The following is a 19,751-nucleotide window of genomic DNA, read 5'->3' on the forward strand; positions in this document are numbered from 1 at the left end:
AGAGGATCCAGATTGCCAATTCTGTGTATTGTTTTTGCATTCATACCTAAATTTTGGAAAGGAGGGGATCGCCCTGTGCGAGTAAATGTCACTTTTGATATTGAAACTGTTTGGTCATCGGGAAAGGAGGCTGCATCTCATATATTCATCAAAAGGTTACTTGTCGATCACAACTAAGGACATTGAACTCACCACTCCTCGAGATGTAATCTACATACACCATTTCAATGAGTTTTTATATCAAAGCAACGTTGATTTTACTGTAGAAGATGTAAAGGATGTTGAGATTATCTCGCCTTTTCATGATTTCGACGTTAAAGTGAAATACTGGGAGGTCTTGTACGAAAACAAGGAATCAGTCCATCAAAAACCTAACCAACAATCCAGTGCCAAGTTGGTACAAGGTTTCTTCAGATGGTTAGGTTCTGATGATGAGGAAGAGAAGAAGAAGAAGAAGAAGAAGAGGAAGAGATACGGGTCGGCAGAGGAACAGTGGCCGAGGCCATGCATGACAGCTCCTTGTTGTCTCCAGCATCAACCAAACATTGACGATGATGATGATGCTGATGATGTTGTTCAAGGGTCTCTCCCTGCTATTGAAGAAGAAACAGAGAGGAGCAATATACTTGGAACAATAATAAAGGATGGGGTTATGGGACTCGAATGTGTTCCACAAGAGGTGGTGGTGGTGGAGGAAGAAGAAGTTATCGCAGCAGCAGCTGGTTCAGGAGTATGCATTTGCTGTATCGCAGTAGTGAATGCTATTTATTATTATTGGGATCGTTTTTGCAACTGGTTCAGTACTAGAATGTTTTTTGTGATGGGTTCCCCAAGTTGTCTTCTACCAGTACTCCTCTTTTTTATAACCAAATTAGTTTTATTTTGGTTATGGAGGAAGAGGAGGTTTTATTCTTCTGCCGATATGTTGCTGATGCCACCACCAAGTAAGTTAAGTTGAATCTACTACATACATACATACATACATTCTAATCTAACATTTATTTAATTTGTTCTTTTATCTTATCACCCTGGAATGGAGGATCAGGAAAAGAAACTCTTTAACGTTTTATATGTTTGTTGATGCATTCTCTCAGCTTGATCAATGTGTTCCTGTTGCATTAGCCACTTGTTCCCGGTGCATGTTTTTATAGTTTGAAATAATATGGTAATCAAATTTTCTTCCTCATTGTTGATATGATCACATGATTGGACTCTTGGTTAAGTCCTACTTTCTTTTAATACAATCTAATGGTATTGATGGATGATAGTGAAGAAGATATTCCTTATCACCACTGGTGAAGAGAAAAAAAAAGAGCCCATTTGGCTGATCTACACCCACTACCTGAAGGTTGGACTTAAGGATCAACCTCGCAAAAATTAGTGTGAGTTTGTGGGATTTTCTTTTATAATATTTGCTTCAATCATATGTGAAATTTTGCACCACAATTTGGATCCTCTACTGCCGAGATGCCTGGCAGGACCGTCCTGTTGAGACATAGTGAGGTGGAGAATGATCGCGTTACCCTTGGTCGGGCAGGGGTAAGGCAGTCATTCTCCACCTTCTTGTGTCTCGGCAGGACCATCTTGTCGGGCGACTCGACAGTAGAGGATCTGAATCCCAAATTTTCTAACATCACATGGAACCTTGGGAATCACACCTTAGTCAAAAATTATTTTTTTATTAACCATCCTTTATTTAATGGGTTTCAGACTATTAACAGAATAGCACCTTTTTCATTGGCATTTCCTAGATAACTTTAGACTATACCTTTTATGGATAAAAATTCTCTGCGGAAGTACAGGGTGTGCGGTGCACATCCTGTGGCACAATAGAGGCACAAGCTAACTGTCCTGCATTTTATCATACCATCCAATTGCAAATTAAGACTGACCCACATTTAACATAGAAGCAGTAGCAGCTATGGTCAAGTGGGTTAGGTAACAAGATGGACATAAAATGTACCTTTTTTAATTGTAACTCATTATCCTTTGGGATTATTAGAATGGGGCATGTGTTTATAATGACAAATAGATAATTCTTATTTATACAATATTCTCACCTTAACAAGAATGGCGAATTTCCTTCTCATATATGTATGTTTTAATTTGGTCTGTTGGTGCCAAAAAAATATTTTGATCTACATTTTTTTTTTTCGTCATAGGCGAATATTCTGCGTGTATAATTTTGTCCATGGAACATTGCTGTATTTCCAGATCATTTCCTCAAATAAATTATTATTATTAGTAATATTAGTAAATTTAATTCTAGAATGACTTTTGACTTCATTTTTGGTAATGTTCACTCACTTAGGTGCACCATAACCCCCCCCCCCCTTCCCTTCTCCTCCACCCTCAGGCTCAAAACCTGCCTAAATCTCATCTCTTAGTGAAGACCATCATGATGTTTAAAAAGGCATGCCAAGCTTCCGTGTTCAGATGTACTTTTTTGATGATTTTAATTTATTATTAAAGAGATTTGTTAAGAAAAAAGATTTATTTCCAAAATAAATATATAAAATATCCAATTGATAATTTTGTTGGTTTTAAACTTTTAATTGACTTCTCTTCAAAATTTGGGATTGCAGGTTAAGCATTGGGTCGGGCAATTGAGTTAAGAAACAAGAGAGGAAGCCAACACATCACTAGAAGAGGATGATATGCATAAAAAAGGCAAATTTGTACCCTTGCTGATTGTTCTATGGATCTTTAAAATCTAAAATTACAAGGATTTATTACTCAAATTTCATCAAAAAAATAAAAAGGATTGGTTAGTCAAATTATCATTAAAAAAAGGGGTTGATTAGTTTCATCCAAAGATTCTTTAGAATCACAGCGATTGATTGTCAAATTACCGGAAAAAGATTGACTAATCACATCCAAAGATTCTATAAAATCACAAAGATTAATTAGTCGAATTATAAAAAATAATAAATAAAAAAAAAAACAAAATAGATTGATTAGTTATAGTCGACTTGTTTTCCTTGAAATTTGGAAGGAAGATGCCTTCGGCTTAATTAGTCATTACATTATTCAGTACTTCATTGGATTGATGGCTCCAACTCAGTGATTGGTGACCACAGAAGACACTGTGTATGCTATTTCTCGGGTCCAACTGCCTCATTGTCAAACTCTTACTCAACCACTACCCAAAAAAACACCTCTTTTGTGGCGGAGCAGAGGTTAAGTGGCACACATGACACACATGACCTCTGTTGTACCGTTGGATGTGCATTATCGTTCCATCGATATTGTAGAGAATTTTTATATATTAGGGGTTTTTTAAAACCGTCACAAAATAAGATTACATATAGTGGCAGGTTTTTTAAAATGTCACTAACCATTATACCATATAGATAACTATGGTAACTTTAAAATGCTTCTATTTGTTTCTAATTAGTGGCGGAATTTAGTTACCACTTTTGAACAACACTGGGTTGCTTCTATTTAGTGGCGATTTTGTTTACTACTAAATGTGAACATATTTTTTTAAAAATTAGCTTCAATTTGGTCTACTCTTATGCTGCTTTTGGTTGGATAGAAATGGATAGAATAGCAACGAAAAGAAAAGAAGAAAAATCAAAGTTACATGAAATGGGCATGGATGTGAAATTTGAAAGTTGATTATGATTTGCAATTTAAACAAACATTTCAGATTTTTATCTCATATGATCAAAGGAAGCAAAATGAAAGTTACACCAAAAAAACAATCTGATCAATTTCATGTGTTCTTATATGACAGAAAGATGTATGAGTAGACAAAACTGTAACGCCCCCAAAACCACCTAACCACTTTAGCGGTTTAGGAACATTGAGGATCTACAAGATCGTTTATGTCAAGGAGATATGAACCGGAGTAGAATCAAAACACAAACATAAGTCTAAAATGTAGAGATTAAAACTTCAACTAAAGTATGGTAGGTAAACTACGGTATTAGAATTTCTAAATTAAATTTAAAATTCTTAAATAAATGTTACAATCTCCAAAATATAATTAAACTCAAACAAACTATGAATTCTTTTAAAATTTAAAGGAAGTGTAGAGTTTTTAATTGTAGTTGTTCTCTTCTAATCCAATCTCCAAAATATAATTAAACTCAAACAAAATGAAAATCTATCTCAACGTACTTTGTTCAAGCATGAAACACTAGATTAACCAAGAAATAGGTTGTCCCAATATTGTCACACCATAATATAGGGGCACCAGATAGAAGATAGCCGAGTTCACCAAAAAAGGATTCAAACCAAATCAATTCGGCCGAAGCATCTACCAGGGCCTTGTACTCGGCCTCAGTAAATGAATGGATCACAGTTTTCTATTTGCGAGAAATCCAAGAAAAATAGCAAAACCACCAGTAGACTTGCGATCAAGGCCATCCCCTATCCAATCCGCATCAGGGAAAGCTTGCAAGGATCGGGTAGGAGAGCATTCAATGAGCAGGTCATGAGAGTGAGTGTGCTTCAAATAGCATAATATACGCTTCACCATTTGGAGTATTCCCTGTTAAGGTTATAATATTCCACAGTGTATTAGATTTCTCCAATTGGAATATATAAAGAGATTACATAGAGTAAAAGAACTCACTGGATTTACAAGGAAAGATTACATGAGATATTGGATTACCATATCCTAAAGATTCTGAATATTTCTTGTAATATTGCTTGGTAGAGATCCATATCACATGTGACAATGTTCAATTGCACATGTGAAAAATGTGAAATGGGAGAATATTATAAAAATACACCTCTGTCCTCTTGTTTTAAGGAGGAGAGAGATAGACACATAAGACTACTGACGTAGGCCACACTCCCGTACAGAAAACTGCTTCCCATAAAATAAATATTCCTTCCAACATTGCGGTGGTTGTTGTTTCCTCACAATTTCCTTTTAAGCCACTTCACCCACTTATCTTGGTATATTCCTTAACATAGACCCATGAATTTTCACTAATACAGCAAACCATACTAGAACTTTTCTTGCAAGGACCCACCTCATGGTAGCTGATGTGAGAAAGAAATCGATGGCCGTTGCTCACATGAAACATTAAATTAAACCAAAACCAATAGTTTTTCAAGGCATTCTGAAACCCTCTGACATATGCCATGTTAGAAGCTCTCAAGGAGTCAAATTATTTGTAACCCTAATTTTTTTACCTCCTTAGTACACATACTTATTCTTTCGAAGAGTGAGAATCAATGCCAGTTTTTAAAAAATTACATAGTAGTTAGTCATTTTCAAATAAAATTACATATTCTATATACATCTAAGGTGTCATTCAGACAATCCCTCCATTTTAACCAATTCACAGGTAAAAGAATTCTGCTATAGGCCACATTTAGTGCTGTTTCAAACACATCTCTTGACATATATGGGAGACCTGAAAGGTTCCCTCATCTTCAAAATCCAAACCAGTAGCTTTCATCAAACAATTTGCAAAAGACCATTCTCCCATGGAAAAATATACTATTGGACTCGAACTCAACAAAAAATTCCATATTGAAGAAACAACCATTGGTCTGGGCCTGCCCTTGAAATATGTAGCGTTGAATTTGCCACCAAGGATGGGGAAAAAAGGGCAATCGTTATCGTCTACGGTTCCCTGACCAGTGTTGTTTCCTAGTGCCTCTCACAAGAGGGAGGTGGGACCCACCCAGGGTACCTAACCGAACACTCTGCCCAAGTGGGGTCCACCCTCCTCTAGTGAGAGGCACTAGGAACCATACCGGTCACGGAACCGTATGCGATAAAAATTCGGAAAAAGGGTGGCTGTTCAATAAACAATGCTAACAGATTTTTTTTTTTTTTTTGGTAGACATGCTAACAGGTACTTAAAACAGTACAAATACAAAACTAATAGAAAAAGCTCTAATACTACTACTTTAAAAAATGATTTGAGAATTCATCAAAAAGCAACCTCCTCCATATCAATCCCATGTGAATAGAAAAATTATTGTAGAAATGTAACCTACGCACAAGACAGCAAAAACATGTAACAGAAAGTAAAACAATCAAACAACCATGTTGCAAGAATATACGTTGTTTAACAAGGTGCCTACATCCACGGAGTGAAAACAGTAAACTTTACTAGTAATGGAAAAAGGGTTGCACATTCTGTTCCTCACACCTCTGTGTTTATAAAGAGTTCCTGTAACCATAATAACCTTCATCATTAACAATTTATAAGGAAAACAAAGTGAGAGAATTTACGAGCTTTTAACGGTCCTTCAGAGGCTGCCCACAATCAAAATTATAGAATACAAGACATCAACCCTCAACAATTATGTATCAGGAGAAACAAGTCTATGATTTGTTTGCCCTTGAGAAGGCCATATCTGGATGCTACATGAACAAAGTTCAAAGGCAATCAGAACTCAGTCTTGACAACAGGAAATGAAACAAAAATCTCACCATGCAAGGCTGAAAATTCACGTGTGCATGCATCTGTCTTTAACTATGCCATGAATTTCTTGAGAATCTCTTGCTTCCGGTTCTCATTTCTTGTAGGAAGGCCCATGGAATTCTGTCACTGATCAAACTGCAAGGCAAATGTGCCATCCAAGAGAAGGATTGAGGAATCAAAGAAAGACCGTGAAACAAGATTTCTACACTAAGTTGCACTGTAATTAGAATCAAAGTGAGAAAAAATGTGGTCCATCTGGATAGGTGTTACCTAAACTTTTATGGCATCGTCCAAAATTACCATAGAAGAAATTACCTATGAAATGAAGCACGAAAAAAAAAAAAATAAAGTACCAGAATATTACCGTCATCTTTTCCACAGTCTATCGGATTTTAGGGTCCAGATCAGAGAGTTTGCTGTTCTTAGTTTCCACTTTCTGAGTATCAATTTCTGGGTCACCTTTCACCAAACACTTCCACCATTCCATCTGGTTGTGCATCGTCAAAGAGACAAAAATTTGCATCCTCTGTGGAAAGTTTAAATGATGATTAATTTGTTCCAAGATAGTTCATGTGTCATCGACTGTCAAAACTTAACAGATGCCTAAAAGTTATTACTTGGATGAACTAATGCCAATTTCAACAGAATAGGTAGTAGAAGTTTATTTTTGATGTAGAGCATCACTAATTATCCCTTCTCTAATCCCTTAAAAATAGTACAGCTTTGTAATGGTCACATACCTATACTCCAAAAACAGTTTTCACCCTTGACAGATTGGTAAAGGATCCCTGCAATTATTTAAATATTCATGTCAGAGAAGAACAAAAATATAGAAAATTTGGTGCACAACTTGACAGATGATTAGCAAAAATGTAATAAAAGAACCCACAAACTTACATCTATTATGGAGGTTGACCCTTGAGTACAACCTTCAGGCAGCTCTTTATCTCGCAAGCAACAAATCTTGATTTGGTTCCTGGAGGAACTGGAACAGTGACTGTAACCTCTTGTAAGGGTGGTCTTCTGGAATACTTCTCCAAATCCAAATCACTACACCATTGTTTGGCTCTGATTATTATTCACCAGGACAAAAATTTGAGAAACAGAGGCCATCCTAATAATAACAGATAAAGAAATGTGACACATTAATTGGTATTTAGGACACTGGGGCACATGGACAAGAACATAGACACCTATCTTACAACGGACTGTTCAATCTAAAATTGGATGGAAAGCATCCCCTTAACAAGGAAGCACAGGAAGGAGTTAGTACATTCCCATACATTCACACCGATTATAAAACCATTTTTCACATAATAAACTGATTCCAGAAAAAAGACAGCAACTTAACATGGTAAGCAACATCAAACAAAGTAGATTAACCAAGAGACTATGCAGTGATGACAGGTAACAGCCAACAGAGTTACTCCAAATCATTGGGGCAGGATTTATAGAAAGAAAGAACTCATTAGCTTACAATCATCAGGAAATAAGTTTAGATTTTTGTTTTTCCTTCTCTAATTTTACCACTGAGTTCAGATTTTTCTCTTGCCATTTCTAATATTTCTGGAGTTATCTATTTCTGGCAGCAAGTATAATCCCAGTCAATCCAATCTTTATAGTTACTTGAAATTAAAGGTTCCACTGTGTTTTACATTAATAGAGCAGTTATACTAAAGCTAGATACAAATAGGGTTAGAAAGTCAACAAACAACTTTTAGCAACAAAAAAAAAAGAGAGAAGTCAACAAACAACCAGCCTTTTTCAGACCAATGGACCATTGATTCATTGACCTCCAGCAGGTGAATTTGTGATTAGAAGGTCTACACAGCTCCAGAACCCTAGTTTGTGATAAGTTAATATAGAGCTTTGTGTTATAGAAGGAATGATGTCCAAAGGTTACTCCAAAGAATTACTAAAATTTAATGCAGTCCTTGATTACTTTTACACAAAAACCTACAATGCTCTGAGCCTAACATGAAAGAATTCAGCTAGCCTTATTTATGAACATTGGTCCTTAGTTGACATATAAAAAGAAGTATGACAGGAATCTGAAAGCAGAAGGAATGGAAACTCAAGTCATTTCAAATCTCAGTAGCACTTTGAGGTTGGCATAAAACATGCAATTTAGGTTCAGGCACATCAGTTCACTTATAAAAACTAAAATTAGACGGGAAATAGCCCAGTAGAATTCAGTAGTTTATTGTGGGGAACTACAATAACTATAATTAGAACATCGAGTCCAAGGTAAAGCACGGTAAACTGCTGTTCTTTCATTCCCTCAACACTCTACCTGTCCCTTCACAGGGCGTTTATTCATTTTGATACTAACATTAGACTTCTCAGGTCTCATTGAACCTTTGGAGATTTAAAACACAGAACACAGTCAAGAAATTTACCAGTTCTGAGTTTGAAAGGACTTTTTCATTATGTAACTTATTTTCGGTATACTGAGTTGATTAAAAACAATTAATCTTTCATTGGCTCTAATTGATTTATCTTATTATTAATCAATGATTGCTTATATAGCTAGAAAAGCCCTCACAAATTGCTGATACTAATTTGTTAAGAATTAATTGGATTGAAGCGATAACCTCTTTCGCTGGAATTGAAATATCTGCGAAATGCGGGTCACAATTTGTATCAATTAAACAAATCGTTGGAATTCCCTTACCATTGGTGGTCAAGACATTCAAGATCCCTTGAGAAGTCCATCTGTGGATGCTGCGTGAACAAAGAGAAAAATCAAAACTCAGCATTAACAGGAAATGAAACAAAAATCTCACCATGCAAGGCTGAAAATTCACTTGTGTGGAAGTATTTGTCTTTACCTCAGCTATGAATTTCTTGAGAATCTCTTGCATCTGGATCTCATCGCTTGTAGGAAGACCCATGGATTTCTGTCGCTGATCAAAGTGCAAGGGAGGGCACAGCATGTAAATCACATAAAATTGTTACAGATACAAATGATAATTATACAGAAGTTGAACTATAAGCAACTTTGTGCCATCCAAAATAAAGAAAGATTGAGAAATTAAGGAAAGACTGTGAAACAAGAGATCTAAACTAAGTTCCACTAATAATTAGATTCAAAGTGAGAATAAATGTTGTTCATCTGGATAGGGGTTATCTAACTTTTTATGGCATCATCCAAAATTACCACAGAAGGAAAACTACCATTCAAACAAAGTAAAAAATATAAATAAATTAATAAAGTACCAGAATATTACCATCATATTTTCCACAATTTGTTGCGTTTCAGGGTCCAGATCGAGGACTTTTACAGTTCTCAGGTTCCACTTTCTGAGTATATCAATTTCAGGGTCGCCTTTCACCAATCACTTCCACCCCTCCCTCTGATTGTGCTTCATCAAAAGGACAGAAATAGACTTCACATCCTCTGTGGGAAATTTAAATGGTGATTAGTTTGTTTGTAATAAGTCATCAACAGGATAGACACTTTTTTCCGTGTAATGATACTGACATTGTTCCCAAAGGATCTCAATGTATTTTCATGTGTCATTACTTGGATGAAATAATGAAATTTTCAACAGATTAGGTACTAGAAGTTTAATTATTGATGAGGAACTTCAATAATTAATAACCCTCTAATCTCTTAAAAATAATACAGCTTTGTAATGGTTACATACCTATACTCCTAAAACTGTCTTCAACCTTGAAAGATTGGTAAAGGTCCCCTGCAGTTATTTAAAAATATTTATGTCATAGAAGGACAAAAAAATTGAAAATTTGACAGATGATAATTTTCACAAATATAATAACAAAAATGGGCGAGAGACCGCTGCCTGGGCCTTTAGAGTTTGTACGCATGCGCTGACAAATGGGAGCGCATGCTCAAGCATCAACCTGAGCAGGATTTCCGCCTTCCAATGCAGGCAGGGTGGTTTTGTCTCTAGGCCGAGGAGCCACGCAGGCCAAGCGACCAGGTAGCATTCTGTTTCTCTTCAATAAAATTAATAAAAAAAGGACCATATTGCAAACCGTACTGCAGTTCTAGAGTAAATGAGTATCAAATTATATGACCATAGGGTTACCATTATTTCAGACTATAAAAGCATGCATCAGGAACAAGTGGCTAACGCAACAAGGACAGATTTCTGTAACCTCCCACTAGTTGGATTGTCTTGCAGTGCTCATGAGATGAAGTTTGTCATTCATTGATCAAGCTGAGTGCATCAACAAATATATAACATTGTTAGAATTTCTTGGCTGATGGTGGAGAAGGGGGGGGGGGGGGGGGGATAAGAACAAATTAAATGTTTGTTTAAGATGTATGTAGATTCAACTTACTTGGTGGTGGTACCAGCAACACATCTTCAGAAGAATAAAACTTCCGAAACCAAAATAGAACTAAGGTTGTGAAAGAGAAGAGAAGGACCAGTAGAAGAGAATGGGACCTCATCACAAAAAACCCTGTAGTACTGAAACAGTTGTGAAAACCATACCAAACAGCTTTCACTGCGACAAAGTGATTGCTTGGTCCTGAAGCAGCTGCGTTACCTTCTACCTCTACCACCTCTTTAGGAACATTTCCGGGTCTTCTAACCCCACCATTTATTGTTTTGTTACTCCTCTCTGCTTCTTCAATCTCAGAGGGAAACCCTTGAACAACATCATCATCGTTGTAATGGAGACGAGATCTCTTGCTTGGACTCAGCATCTCTTCCTCTTCCCCTTCCACCAATACTTCAGAAACAAAGATGAATCTAAAACAACTCAATAAATCTACTGCTCTGTTGTTCCTCTCCTCTTCTTCTTCTTCATCCTTACTGTCAGAGGGAGATGTTTTTCCCTTCTCCTGAACATGTGATGGTTGGTCTAGTATTTGCTGGTTGGATCCATCATTTAATGGCTCTACTACACATGCTGCCTCTTTGTCCTCGCCATCAAAACAAGCTCCGTTGCAGTTACTAGCTCTCAATGCACCCTCTTCCACCTCCACCTCTTCATCATCATCATCAGCAGCATCTGACCATTGGAAGAAATTTGCTACCAACTTAGCACTGGATTGTTCGTTAGGCACTTGTTGCTCTGAACCCTTGTTTTCGAACAAGACCTTACAGAATTTCACACAGGGGGTGGTCCCATAAACTCTGATAGAGCCAGAAACAGGGTTCTCGCCTATATGTACTCTTAATTCCTCAATAGCATCTTTGCTTTCCAGTGGAAACCCAAACCAATCAAAGCCTTTGAAATGGTAGATGTAGATTAAGTCTCTCTTATTAGTGAATTCAATGTCCTCAATTTCAATCGAATATCTAAAGAATGTCCGTTTTACTCCCCGACGGATATAAGAGTCAACCACAAACTTCCCTTGTTCCAACCGTTTCCCAGATGTCAATGCAAAGACAACACAGAATTGGTGACCCTTGATCATCAACAGCAATTGAGTTACTTCCCTGACCACCTTGGCCAACATTATCAACAAGTCTTCCCTGCATAGAAATTATAAATAAAGAGGGAAGGCAGTTAAAAGTCCAGTAAATCAACTATTTGGTGATGCTTTCTATTATAGCATTGCTACTACATAGAAAAGCTCCATTTAAAGTTACAGAGAGAAATTAAGATAGATAAAAGTACCTGCCCATGTATCTTCCTCGTTGTCTCTGTTAATTTGTGGCAACCCGTCGCCATAAACGCATCTAAAGATTTTGTTCCTTCCAAACAATGAATTTTCTCTAGATTTACACAATCTATAATAAATATTCCACTCAAGCTTTTCAGGTTTGACAAATCCGGTAACTCTGTTAATTTGTGGCAACCTTCCACACTCAACTCTTCCAATGATTCTGTTCCTTTGATACAATGAATTTCCTCTAGATTTTCACAATACCTAATGTATAAATATCTCAAGTTTTTCAGGTTTGAGAAATCTGGAAACTCAGTTAATTTGTGACAATTCCGCATACTCAACACTTCCAAGGATTCTGTTCCTTCGAGTCCGTGAATAATCTCAAGATTTTCACAATCGATGTATAATTTACCCAATCTTTTCAGGTTAGACAAATTCAGTAACTTTGTTAATTTGTGGCAACCCTCCACATTAAAGCATTCCACGGATTCTATTCCTTCGAGGCCGTGAATTTCCTCTAGATTTTCACAACGAAACATGTCTAATACCCTCAATCTTTTCAGGTTTGACAAATCTGGTAACTTTCTTAATTTGTGGCAACCCTGCACTCTAAACTCTTCCAAGGATTCTGTCCCTTCGAGGCCGTTAATTTCTTCTAGGTCGGTACAATCTTTAATGCTTAATTCCCTCAGTCTTTTCAGGTTTGACAAATCCAGCAACTCTGTCAATTTGTGGCAATCCTCCACGTTAAACTTTTCCAAGGACTTTGTTCCTTCAAGGCCGGGAATTTTCTTTATATTTACACAATTGCTAATGTATAAGTCCTTCAATCTTTCCAAGTGTGATAAATCTGAAATTATCTGCAGTGAAATACAACTCTTATCTTCCAGACGAGTTAAAGTGGAGGGAAGCTCTGGGAGAGATTCAAGGTTCATGTAGCCTGCCAAATACAGAACCTGAAGCTGAGAAAAAGTACTCATGCTGACTGGGAGTGGTTGAAGCCTCCTCTTGTAGTCGTCTATCTGATCATCATCTAGCTCCACTATGCCCAATCTTAACACCTCTAAGCTCGAGATCAGCTTTGAAAAATCATCTGGTAATTTTACAATCATGGTATCAGACAGGTCAAAGTGAAGCAAATTCCTCATTCTACCCATTGATGTTGGTAACCTCACAAGCTTACGGCAATCTGAAACGTCTAGCTCCTCAAGCTTCTCTAACTGCCCTACACCATCCGGCAGTACTTCAATTTCTGTGCCACTTACCAAAAGCTTAACCAAATGTTTTAGATTACCTATGGATGTAGGCAACTTATTGAATGAAAAACAAGTTCTGAGAATAAGACTTTTGAGAAAAGTCATCTGACAAATGCTCTCTGGGAGTTCCAAAAGAGATATGCAGCTCGTAAGATCCAATCTTTGTAAGCACGGAAACCATAAGTAGAAGTAGTCAAGAGAGTATGAGAGAATAGGACAGTTGCGGAGAATAAGAACCTTCAATTTTTGAAACCTCTGTCAAACAAAGAAATGATATCAAATATGACTCTCCAATTAATATTAGATATTAAAACAAGTGGAAAAAAAAAAAAAACAAAACAAAACAAAACAAAACAAAAAAATACAATTCTACTATACCTTAAATTCATTTTGAGGTATATCATTCCAAGCAAGTTTGATACCACTACTTGACAAGTCAAGATGAACTAGTTCCTCAAGATAAAAATTGGTTGGTAGAATTTTCAAAGGTCGGTACCACCAACTGAACCATCTTAATTGAGAAGGAAGATGCGAAAAATCCCCATTGAGGTTAATTTCACCATCAATGTTGATAACGTTAGGTCTAGCAACTCCGAGAAATCTTAATTTGGGCATCTTCACAAAGTCTTCAAAGCTTAAATCATCTATGCGCACTTCAAATGGAAGGAGGATACCTTCAACCATTTGTGTTCCCTACAGTAGAAAAATAGTATTCCAAGTAAAGAAAATTTGATGCACACACATCCAAAAAAATAAGCAAGTACGTAGAAACTTATTTCATGATCCTTATATCTATTTTGCTTGGTTCATTCTCTTGTAATTTGTAGTAATTTATCATGACAAACTGAGATTATATGTTTAAAAGGGTAATCCCCGGTGCTAGCAATACTTCTTTACGGTCCTAGAAAGGGTAAAAGTGTCCCAACCTTTGCATTTTTGCACAATGGGGTTGCTTAGACTCGAACCCCTTATCTGTGTTGGATGTCTGTTTTGTACCATCACATGGAGTGACAGCCCCGGATTCAATGATTATTTATAAAATATAAAAATAAAAAATAAATAAATAAGTGAACAAGAAAAAATGCCACTTACCGTGCTTTTCTTTAATGATTTTAAGATCTCATCACATGACCACAATCTAGTACGTTTGGCAGGGTCCCCATGGCTGTCTTTTGAGACAATTCTCCTTCCCATAAATCGAAGCTGATCATGCATTCTCAATTTTTGCTCCTGAAAATCATTCTCTATCTTTAGGAGGTGCTTTTGAGTGAGTTCTTTCATTGCTAATCTAGGACGTAACTCACAAGCTTCCCATATTGGAATTGTTGTTTCTACCATCCATCCAGTGAAATGGCATGCAATATCAAGAAATATAGTTTTCGCATGATCACTTAATTTATCGTAACTTATCTTCAACTTCTCAATGACCTTGTCATCATAGCTTTTTATTGACATTCCAGAGACCTTGTCATCAAGAATATCTCTCAATCCGTGTAATGTTTCTTCCCATTCTTCTTTGTCTTTATCAAATAAAAAAGAACCCAGCACCTCTAGAGTCAGCGGTAACCCTTCAGCACAACTTACAATTTCATTTGAAAGTTGCTTATACTTTTCTGGAGGTTCGTTCTTTGAAAAGGCATACAAGCTTAAGAGTTGAAGAGAATTCTCAAAATCCAGTCCTTCAAGCTTGTATATTTGAATATCTTTATCAACTTTATGTGCATTCAAACTTTGGTAATCTCTAGTCGTTATGATGATCCTGCTTCCTTGACCAAACCAATTGATTCCACCAACCAATACATCAAGTTGTACATGATCATCCACATCATCAAGAATAAGAAGAACTTTTTTTCGATTAAGTAGTTTTTCTATCAATTTTGATCCTTTAGAAACAATGCTCACGTCGTGGTCCCTCTTCAAGATATCTTTAAGAAGTCGATTTTGCAAGGAAACTAAACCCTTATTTCCTTGTGATGCTTCTTCTCTCACATCTATAAGAAAGCTACTCCCATTAAAGCTTCTAAAGATGCGATTATAGGCGGCTTTTGCAATAGTTGTCTTTCCGAGGCCACCCATTCCACCTATTGCAACAAATCGTACACCATTTGAACTAATATTCAACAAAGAAAGTAGTGCATCTAGGTGGGAATTTATTCCAACAGGGTGTTTACATTCATCCAAGGGGGTGCTACTTAGTTCTCTTAAAACTCTTTGAACAATTATCTCGACTACATTTGACTGATCCCTGCAATTTTCATTTTAAAAGGTAAATCAAAACAAGAAGTAACAATATGAAAATCTCTACTAAAACATAAGAAGAAATTAAAGCAATTTTTTGACGGAATAGAAAAGAAAGTTTATAAATGGTTAGCGCTACTAATGAGAATTAAGTATGGACAGAAATTGAGAAATAAAACGTTATGTACAGAGTTGAGGGAATGGTGGGTTTTTTTTTTTTTTTAAATTTCTCTCACACATCATCAGAATAATGCATGCCAAAGCATAACGATGACCTAAGTTGATACCTTGTTCCTCCACATGTAGAAAAGAAACTACATCAAACCTTTGGTGGACCAAACAACATTGCCTTAGCCCAATCGAGAAAGAATATAGATAGGTCAACTACGATTTATATTTTCATGTTTATATGATGTATCATATTATAAGTTTAAATTTTATTTTTTTTGGGAAATTTGAAATTTTAATTTGATAAGTCAGATAATAAGCTACTCAAGAAAGGTAATTTTATGGCAATTAACTTCCTTGCAAGTAATAATTAATTCCAGTCGAATATGTATGAATATGTGGATTGTCAACTTTAGTTCAACATTGAAATAGCAAGGACAAAACTTCTCTTCATTGAGAGAATCTCTTTTAACCAAAATTGCTAGCTACACCTACAAACTCATGCTCTTACTGCTGCTAGCTAACTTTTACCTTTTGTATCCTAGCCCAGATGTGGTCTGCACCTTTTTAAAACTTTGGTTCTAGTACAAGGTGGTATAATATACCCTTGGGTCTGAACCTCAAATCCATGACCCAAGGGAATAGTCCAATCCCATAGAGTGATAGAGATTAAAAGAACATTCAATTCTAACCCTTGGGTCAAATGAAAATACACCTATGGTCCAAATAAAAAAACGCAGGGAGTGAACCACCTAGATTTGAGCCCAAGCCCATGACAATGGCTCAACAACATTGGCCCCAAGTCGACGTTGGGAGGATGGCATTAACCACCTAAACTAACTTCAAAAGAACAATCTCTGATTCCATAAACTGGTCTAAGATTGTGTGATGAAATGCATGCTAGGGGAGGCCATGAATAATAAAATGTCATTCGGATTGAGCACAAGTAACAAAGATTGGATCTATCATGGGTACTTTCAATGGATTTACTCACAAAGCATGCAATACCTACATGGTATGAGCTCACAAGCATAACACATGTTATTAACAGCATATTTGGTAAAGATGAAACATAAATCATGGATCAACTAAACCCTATCGGGGGCTTGCTTAAGAATAAGAAAGAGGAATCTCATGTAAATACCAGGGAATAAGGTTTGATCCTATTCATGGGGATTCTGTAAATATCCCATTCCAAAAATAGAAAGTTCGAAACAATTGGGACTTTTTGAAGATTGGATGCAGTTACTAATTCATGATCTGGCATGTACAGAATGAAAATTTCATTCTCGATTCTACGAGAATTTTTATGAAAGTGTTTCATTTGCTTCTCTTCCATGGAAGTTTCATCGCACTTCTACTTCTAGGCTTCTAGAAGCCAGATTCTAAACTCAAAAAATGTGTCTGGAATCGTTGTGCACAAAGCGTCGGGAGCTAAAAGTCTACTTGGGTGGCTTCTCAAGCCTTTCAAACTTATGCGTGAAACGTTCCAAAAGTTTAATGATGATAAACATGAAAAGAGGAGGATATTAAATATGTGTAAATAAAAATCACAACAAAAGACATATATGGCCGTGATCATCTACTAGCATACCCTCTCTTATTGCTTCGTGGAAATTCGTGAACACCATATCAAGATTAAGAATGCAAAAACATATTGAGATATGGGGGATTGAGTAAGATGAACAGCCTAGCAAAACTGAAGTCAAATGGCAAATAGTTTTAAACATGAAATACGAAATCTAAAAAAAAAAAAACCATCAAAGTACCCATGATTTAGCTTTACGATATATGGTTTTTCGGTACCTAAAGCTCCTTCCCAACAAAGTTTGATATCCTTTACTCATGACAATTTTAAATGCTAAAAACAAGATATGAGAATTGATGCATATAGGGGGAAAAGAGAAGTAGAACACAAGAAACATTTGGGATCCTATCAGTCCAAAGTCCACATAAGTGGATAGGACAGTCCTTTATGCAATTTTCATGGAAGAAATAAAGTGGGAGAGTGCTAAAATTTCCCTATGGAGATCTTTGTATGATATATTCATTGAATGCAATACAAACAAAACAAATTACCTAAGAAAACAAAGAAGATTAGGAGCTTAACTAGATAGGGTAGCTTGGCCAAGAATAGGACTGCTCTTCAGTCCAATAACTTCCTACTTGACTAAGCTTCAAACTTCTTCAATGGTGCTAGAAGGTAGATAAGGGTCATGAAAATGGAAGATTTGAGGAGACGAAGATAACTCCTTAGTTTTCTCCTTCAAATACTTCTAATGAACCTTAAAGAACTTTCTAATTCCCTCATCAATTTCCCATAGATTCATCTTTTTCACTGAGTCAGCATTAGGGCATTCCAAAGAAGGCATTAGCTTAGATTTCTAGTGTTATATGAGGATGAAAAGGGAAAGCTGAAGACTTAAAATCGTGGACTGGGATGAGAATTTTAGGGAAATCTGAGGACTAGTATTCAGTCTTTTAGAAGGGTTATGGACTAAGAAAAGAGGATCAATTTTCTTTGTGAAGGCTAGTGGTCTCCCTTTAATTAGTAAATACATGTATAATACAATCCATATCGAACAAGTGAAAAAATGTGGCTCTCTCTCTCTCTATCTAAGGTGGGAAGTCATGCCGTAGCCCAACACAGCCCAACCTCAAACTCGCACATACAGCACTGAGCCGAACCCAATCGGGCCCAAACTTAGGGCGGTCTGGGCTGTTGCTCCCAGGTTGACACTGAGAGGGGGAATCAGGAGTCACTAAAAACCACTTAAAACAATTTCCAACACACCCTTAGTGTTCCCCAAATCTCCAACACAGCTGGCACTCAATTGGCTCTCGCACAAACTACTCCTACACAGGTGGCACTACTCAACTGGCAATGCTAAACCTCAAACTGCTGCCCAAAGTTGATACATACAAGGCTGCTAAGAGCTGATATGTCTGAACTGTCCACTACAGCCCCTCACAGACTGGCACTGTCACTAATACACAATTGTGTGACACATCTTTCCACTTAACCACAGCCAGGCATACAATACTTGTGGCAAGGTCTACCTGGTGTGCACACCCATCCTGCAGACAAGCACTCTAATATACAATGCAGACATACACAACCACAAGGTCCACAACACAAGATATCCGTGCTTCGGCAAGTTGCCTACCTGTAAGGAGTAATGGTCACACTGACCTCAGCATTTATTCAATATTGTTCTTCAATTGCAATCAACAGTCCAGGTCCTAGACCTGCTTCAACCCTCGATAATCAAAGGCAAAGGCAAGCTACCCCAATGGTGTTTCAATCACAGGTGTGAGTCAAGACACCTTGCCTGCTTCAACCCCAGATATACACAGAGGCAAGGGCTACAGACCCCATTGTATCCAGATGCAACTAGACAACTCAAAACAATCAAATTGGGCTTATACAATTGCCCAAAAATCAAACCACATCTAGCATAGATCTAAGATAGTATTTGAACCTATCTAGCTTATACAATGAATACAAGAATACTAAATGAAACAAGACAAGAGAATGGAAATATTCACAACTGTGTCTATCTCAGTTCCTGGTATACAAAGAAGATCCGAACGGGCATTAGAGCTTCACAAGTTATGCCCTGGCTGTGGGGATCTCTTCTTCCTCCTCTCTCTCTGTTCTTCACAAGACATTCAGCATGGCACGCACACATACATTTTCCTCTTCTTCTTCCTTCCTTCTTCTTTTCTCCCCTTCTATGCAATATTCCTCATAAAAACAACAGTGAAGCCTCTCCCTTCATTTCAGTAGCTTCAATGAAGCATTACAAATGTGAGAATGCCAATGGGGATGGGTTCAATGCATACGACAAAAGGGGAAGGGAATTCTTCAATTTTCGCACAAATGGAAACTACAACCTCTGTAATTTTTTCATCCCCCAATGTGTAGTGCTTTCTTCCATGAACACTGCAAGCTGGAACACCCAAAAAGGCCACCAGATGAAGGAGATATTCAAGTTTGAAGTTGGGCTAATTAGAGAGGAGAAAATGGAATCTTGAGGGTGTCTCATGTGCACGCACACGCTATCAGATTGCAGGTGGCGTTTTAACCGTACGATC

General features: G+C 37.0%; 2 protein-coding genes and 2 long non-coding RNA genes across 7 annotated transcripts in view; 2 read left to right on the forward strand and 2 right to left on the reverse strand.

The window, feature by feature from the left end:
* Positions 1-13,471, reverse strand: part of LOC122640748 (putative adenylate cyclase regulatory protein) — a 33,527-nt gene extending 20,056 nt beyond the window's left edge. The window contains exons 1-4 of one of the 2 annotated variants that reach the window (XM_043833991.1): positions 12,329-13,471; positions 12,000-12,189; positions 11,787-11,854; positions 11,283-11,285 (exon numbers count right to left, since the gene is read on the reverse strand). In XM_043833991.1, coding sequence (XP_043689926.1) covers positions 12,167-12,189; positions 12,329-13,352 — 1,047 coding nt within the window. In that variant the 5' untranslated portion in view covers positions 13,353-13,471 and the 3' untranslated portion in view covers positions 11,283-11,285; positions 11,787-11,854; positions 12,000-12,166. Of the gene's footprint in view, positions 1-11,282; positions 11,286-11,749; positions 11,855-11,999; positions 12,190-12,328 lie in introns of those variants that run through there. The other variant, XM_043833992.1, reaches the window with a different exon arrangement.
* LOC122640753 overlaps positions 1-13,992 on the forward strand; it is a 31,755-nt gene extending 17,763 nt beyond the window's left edge. Inside the window, exon 2 of the long non-coding RNA XR_006329742.1 lies at positions 13,835-13,992. This is a non-coding gene — a long non-coding RNA (uncharacterized LOC122640753). The remainder of the gene's footprint in view (positions 1-13,834) is intronic.
* Positions 1-19,751, reverse strand: part of LOC122640749 (disease resistance protein RUN1-like) — a 49,390-nt gene that overhangs the window by 25,020 nt on the left and 4,619 nt on the right. For 2 of the 3 annotated variants that reach the window (XM_043833994.1, XM_043833995.1), the window contains exons 2-3: positions 14,340-15,492; positions 7,296-7,383 (exon numbers count right to left, since the gene is read on the reverse strand). In XM_043833994.1, coding sequence (XP_043689929.1) covers positions 7,342-7,383; positions 14,340-15,323 — 1,026 coding nt within the window. In that variant the 5' untranslated portion in view covers positions 15,324-15,492 and the 3' untranslated portion in view covers positions 7,296-7,341. Of the gene's footprint in view, positions 1-7,138; positions 7,187-7,295; positions 7,384-14,339; positions 15,493-19,751 lie in introns of all 3 variants that reach the window. The other variant, XM_043833993.1, reaches the window with a different exon arrangement.
* On the forward strand, positions 6,793-9,781 carry LOC122640752. Its single transcript, XR_006329741.1, has 3 exons — positions 6,793-6,838; positions 8,198-8,200; positions 9,707-9,781. It is a non-coding gene; the product is annotated as an uncharacterized LOC122640752 (long non-coding RNA).

This window comes from Telopea speciosissima, chromosome 9 (assembly GCF_018873765.1).
Source record: "Telopea speciosissima isolate NSW1024214 ecotype Mountain lineage chromosome 9, Tspe_v1, whole genome shotgun sequence".
Classification (NCBI taxonomy): domain Eukaryota; kingdom Viridiplantae; phylum Streptophyta; class Magnoliopsida; order Proteales; family Proteaceae; genus Telopea; species Telopea speciosissima.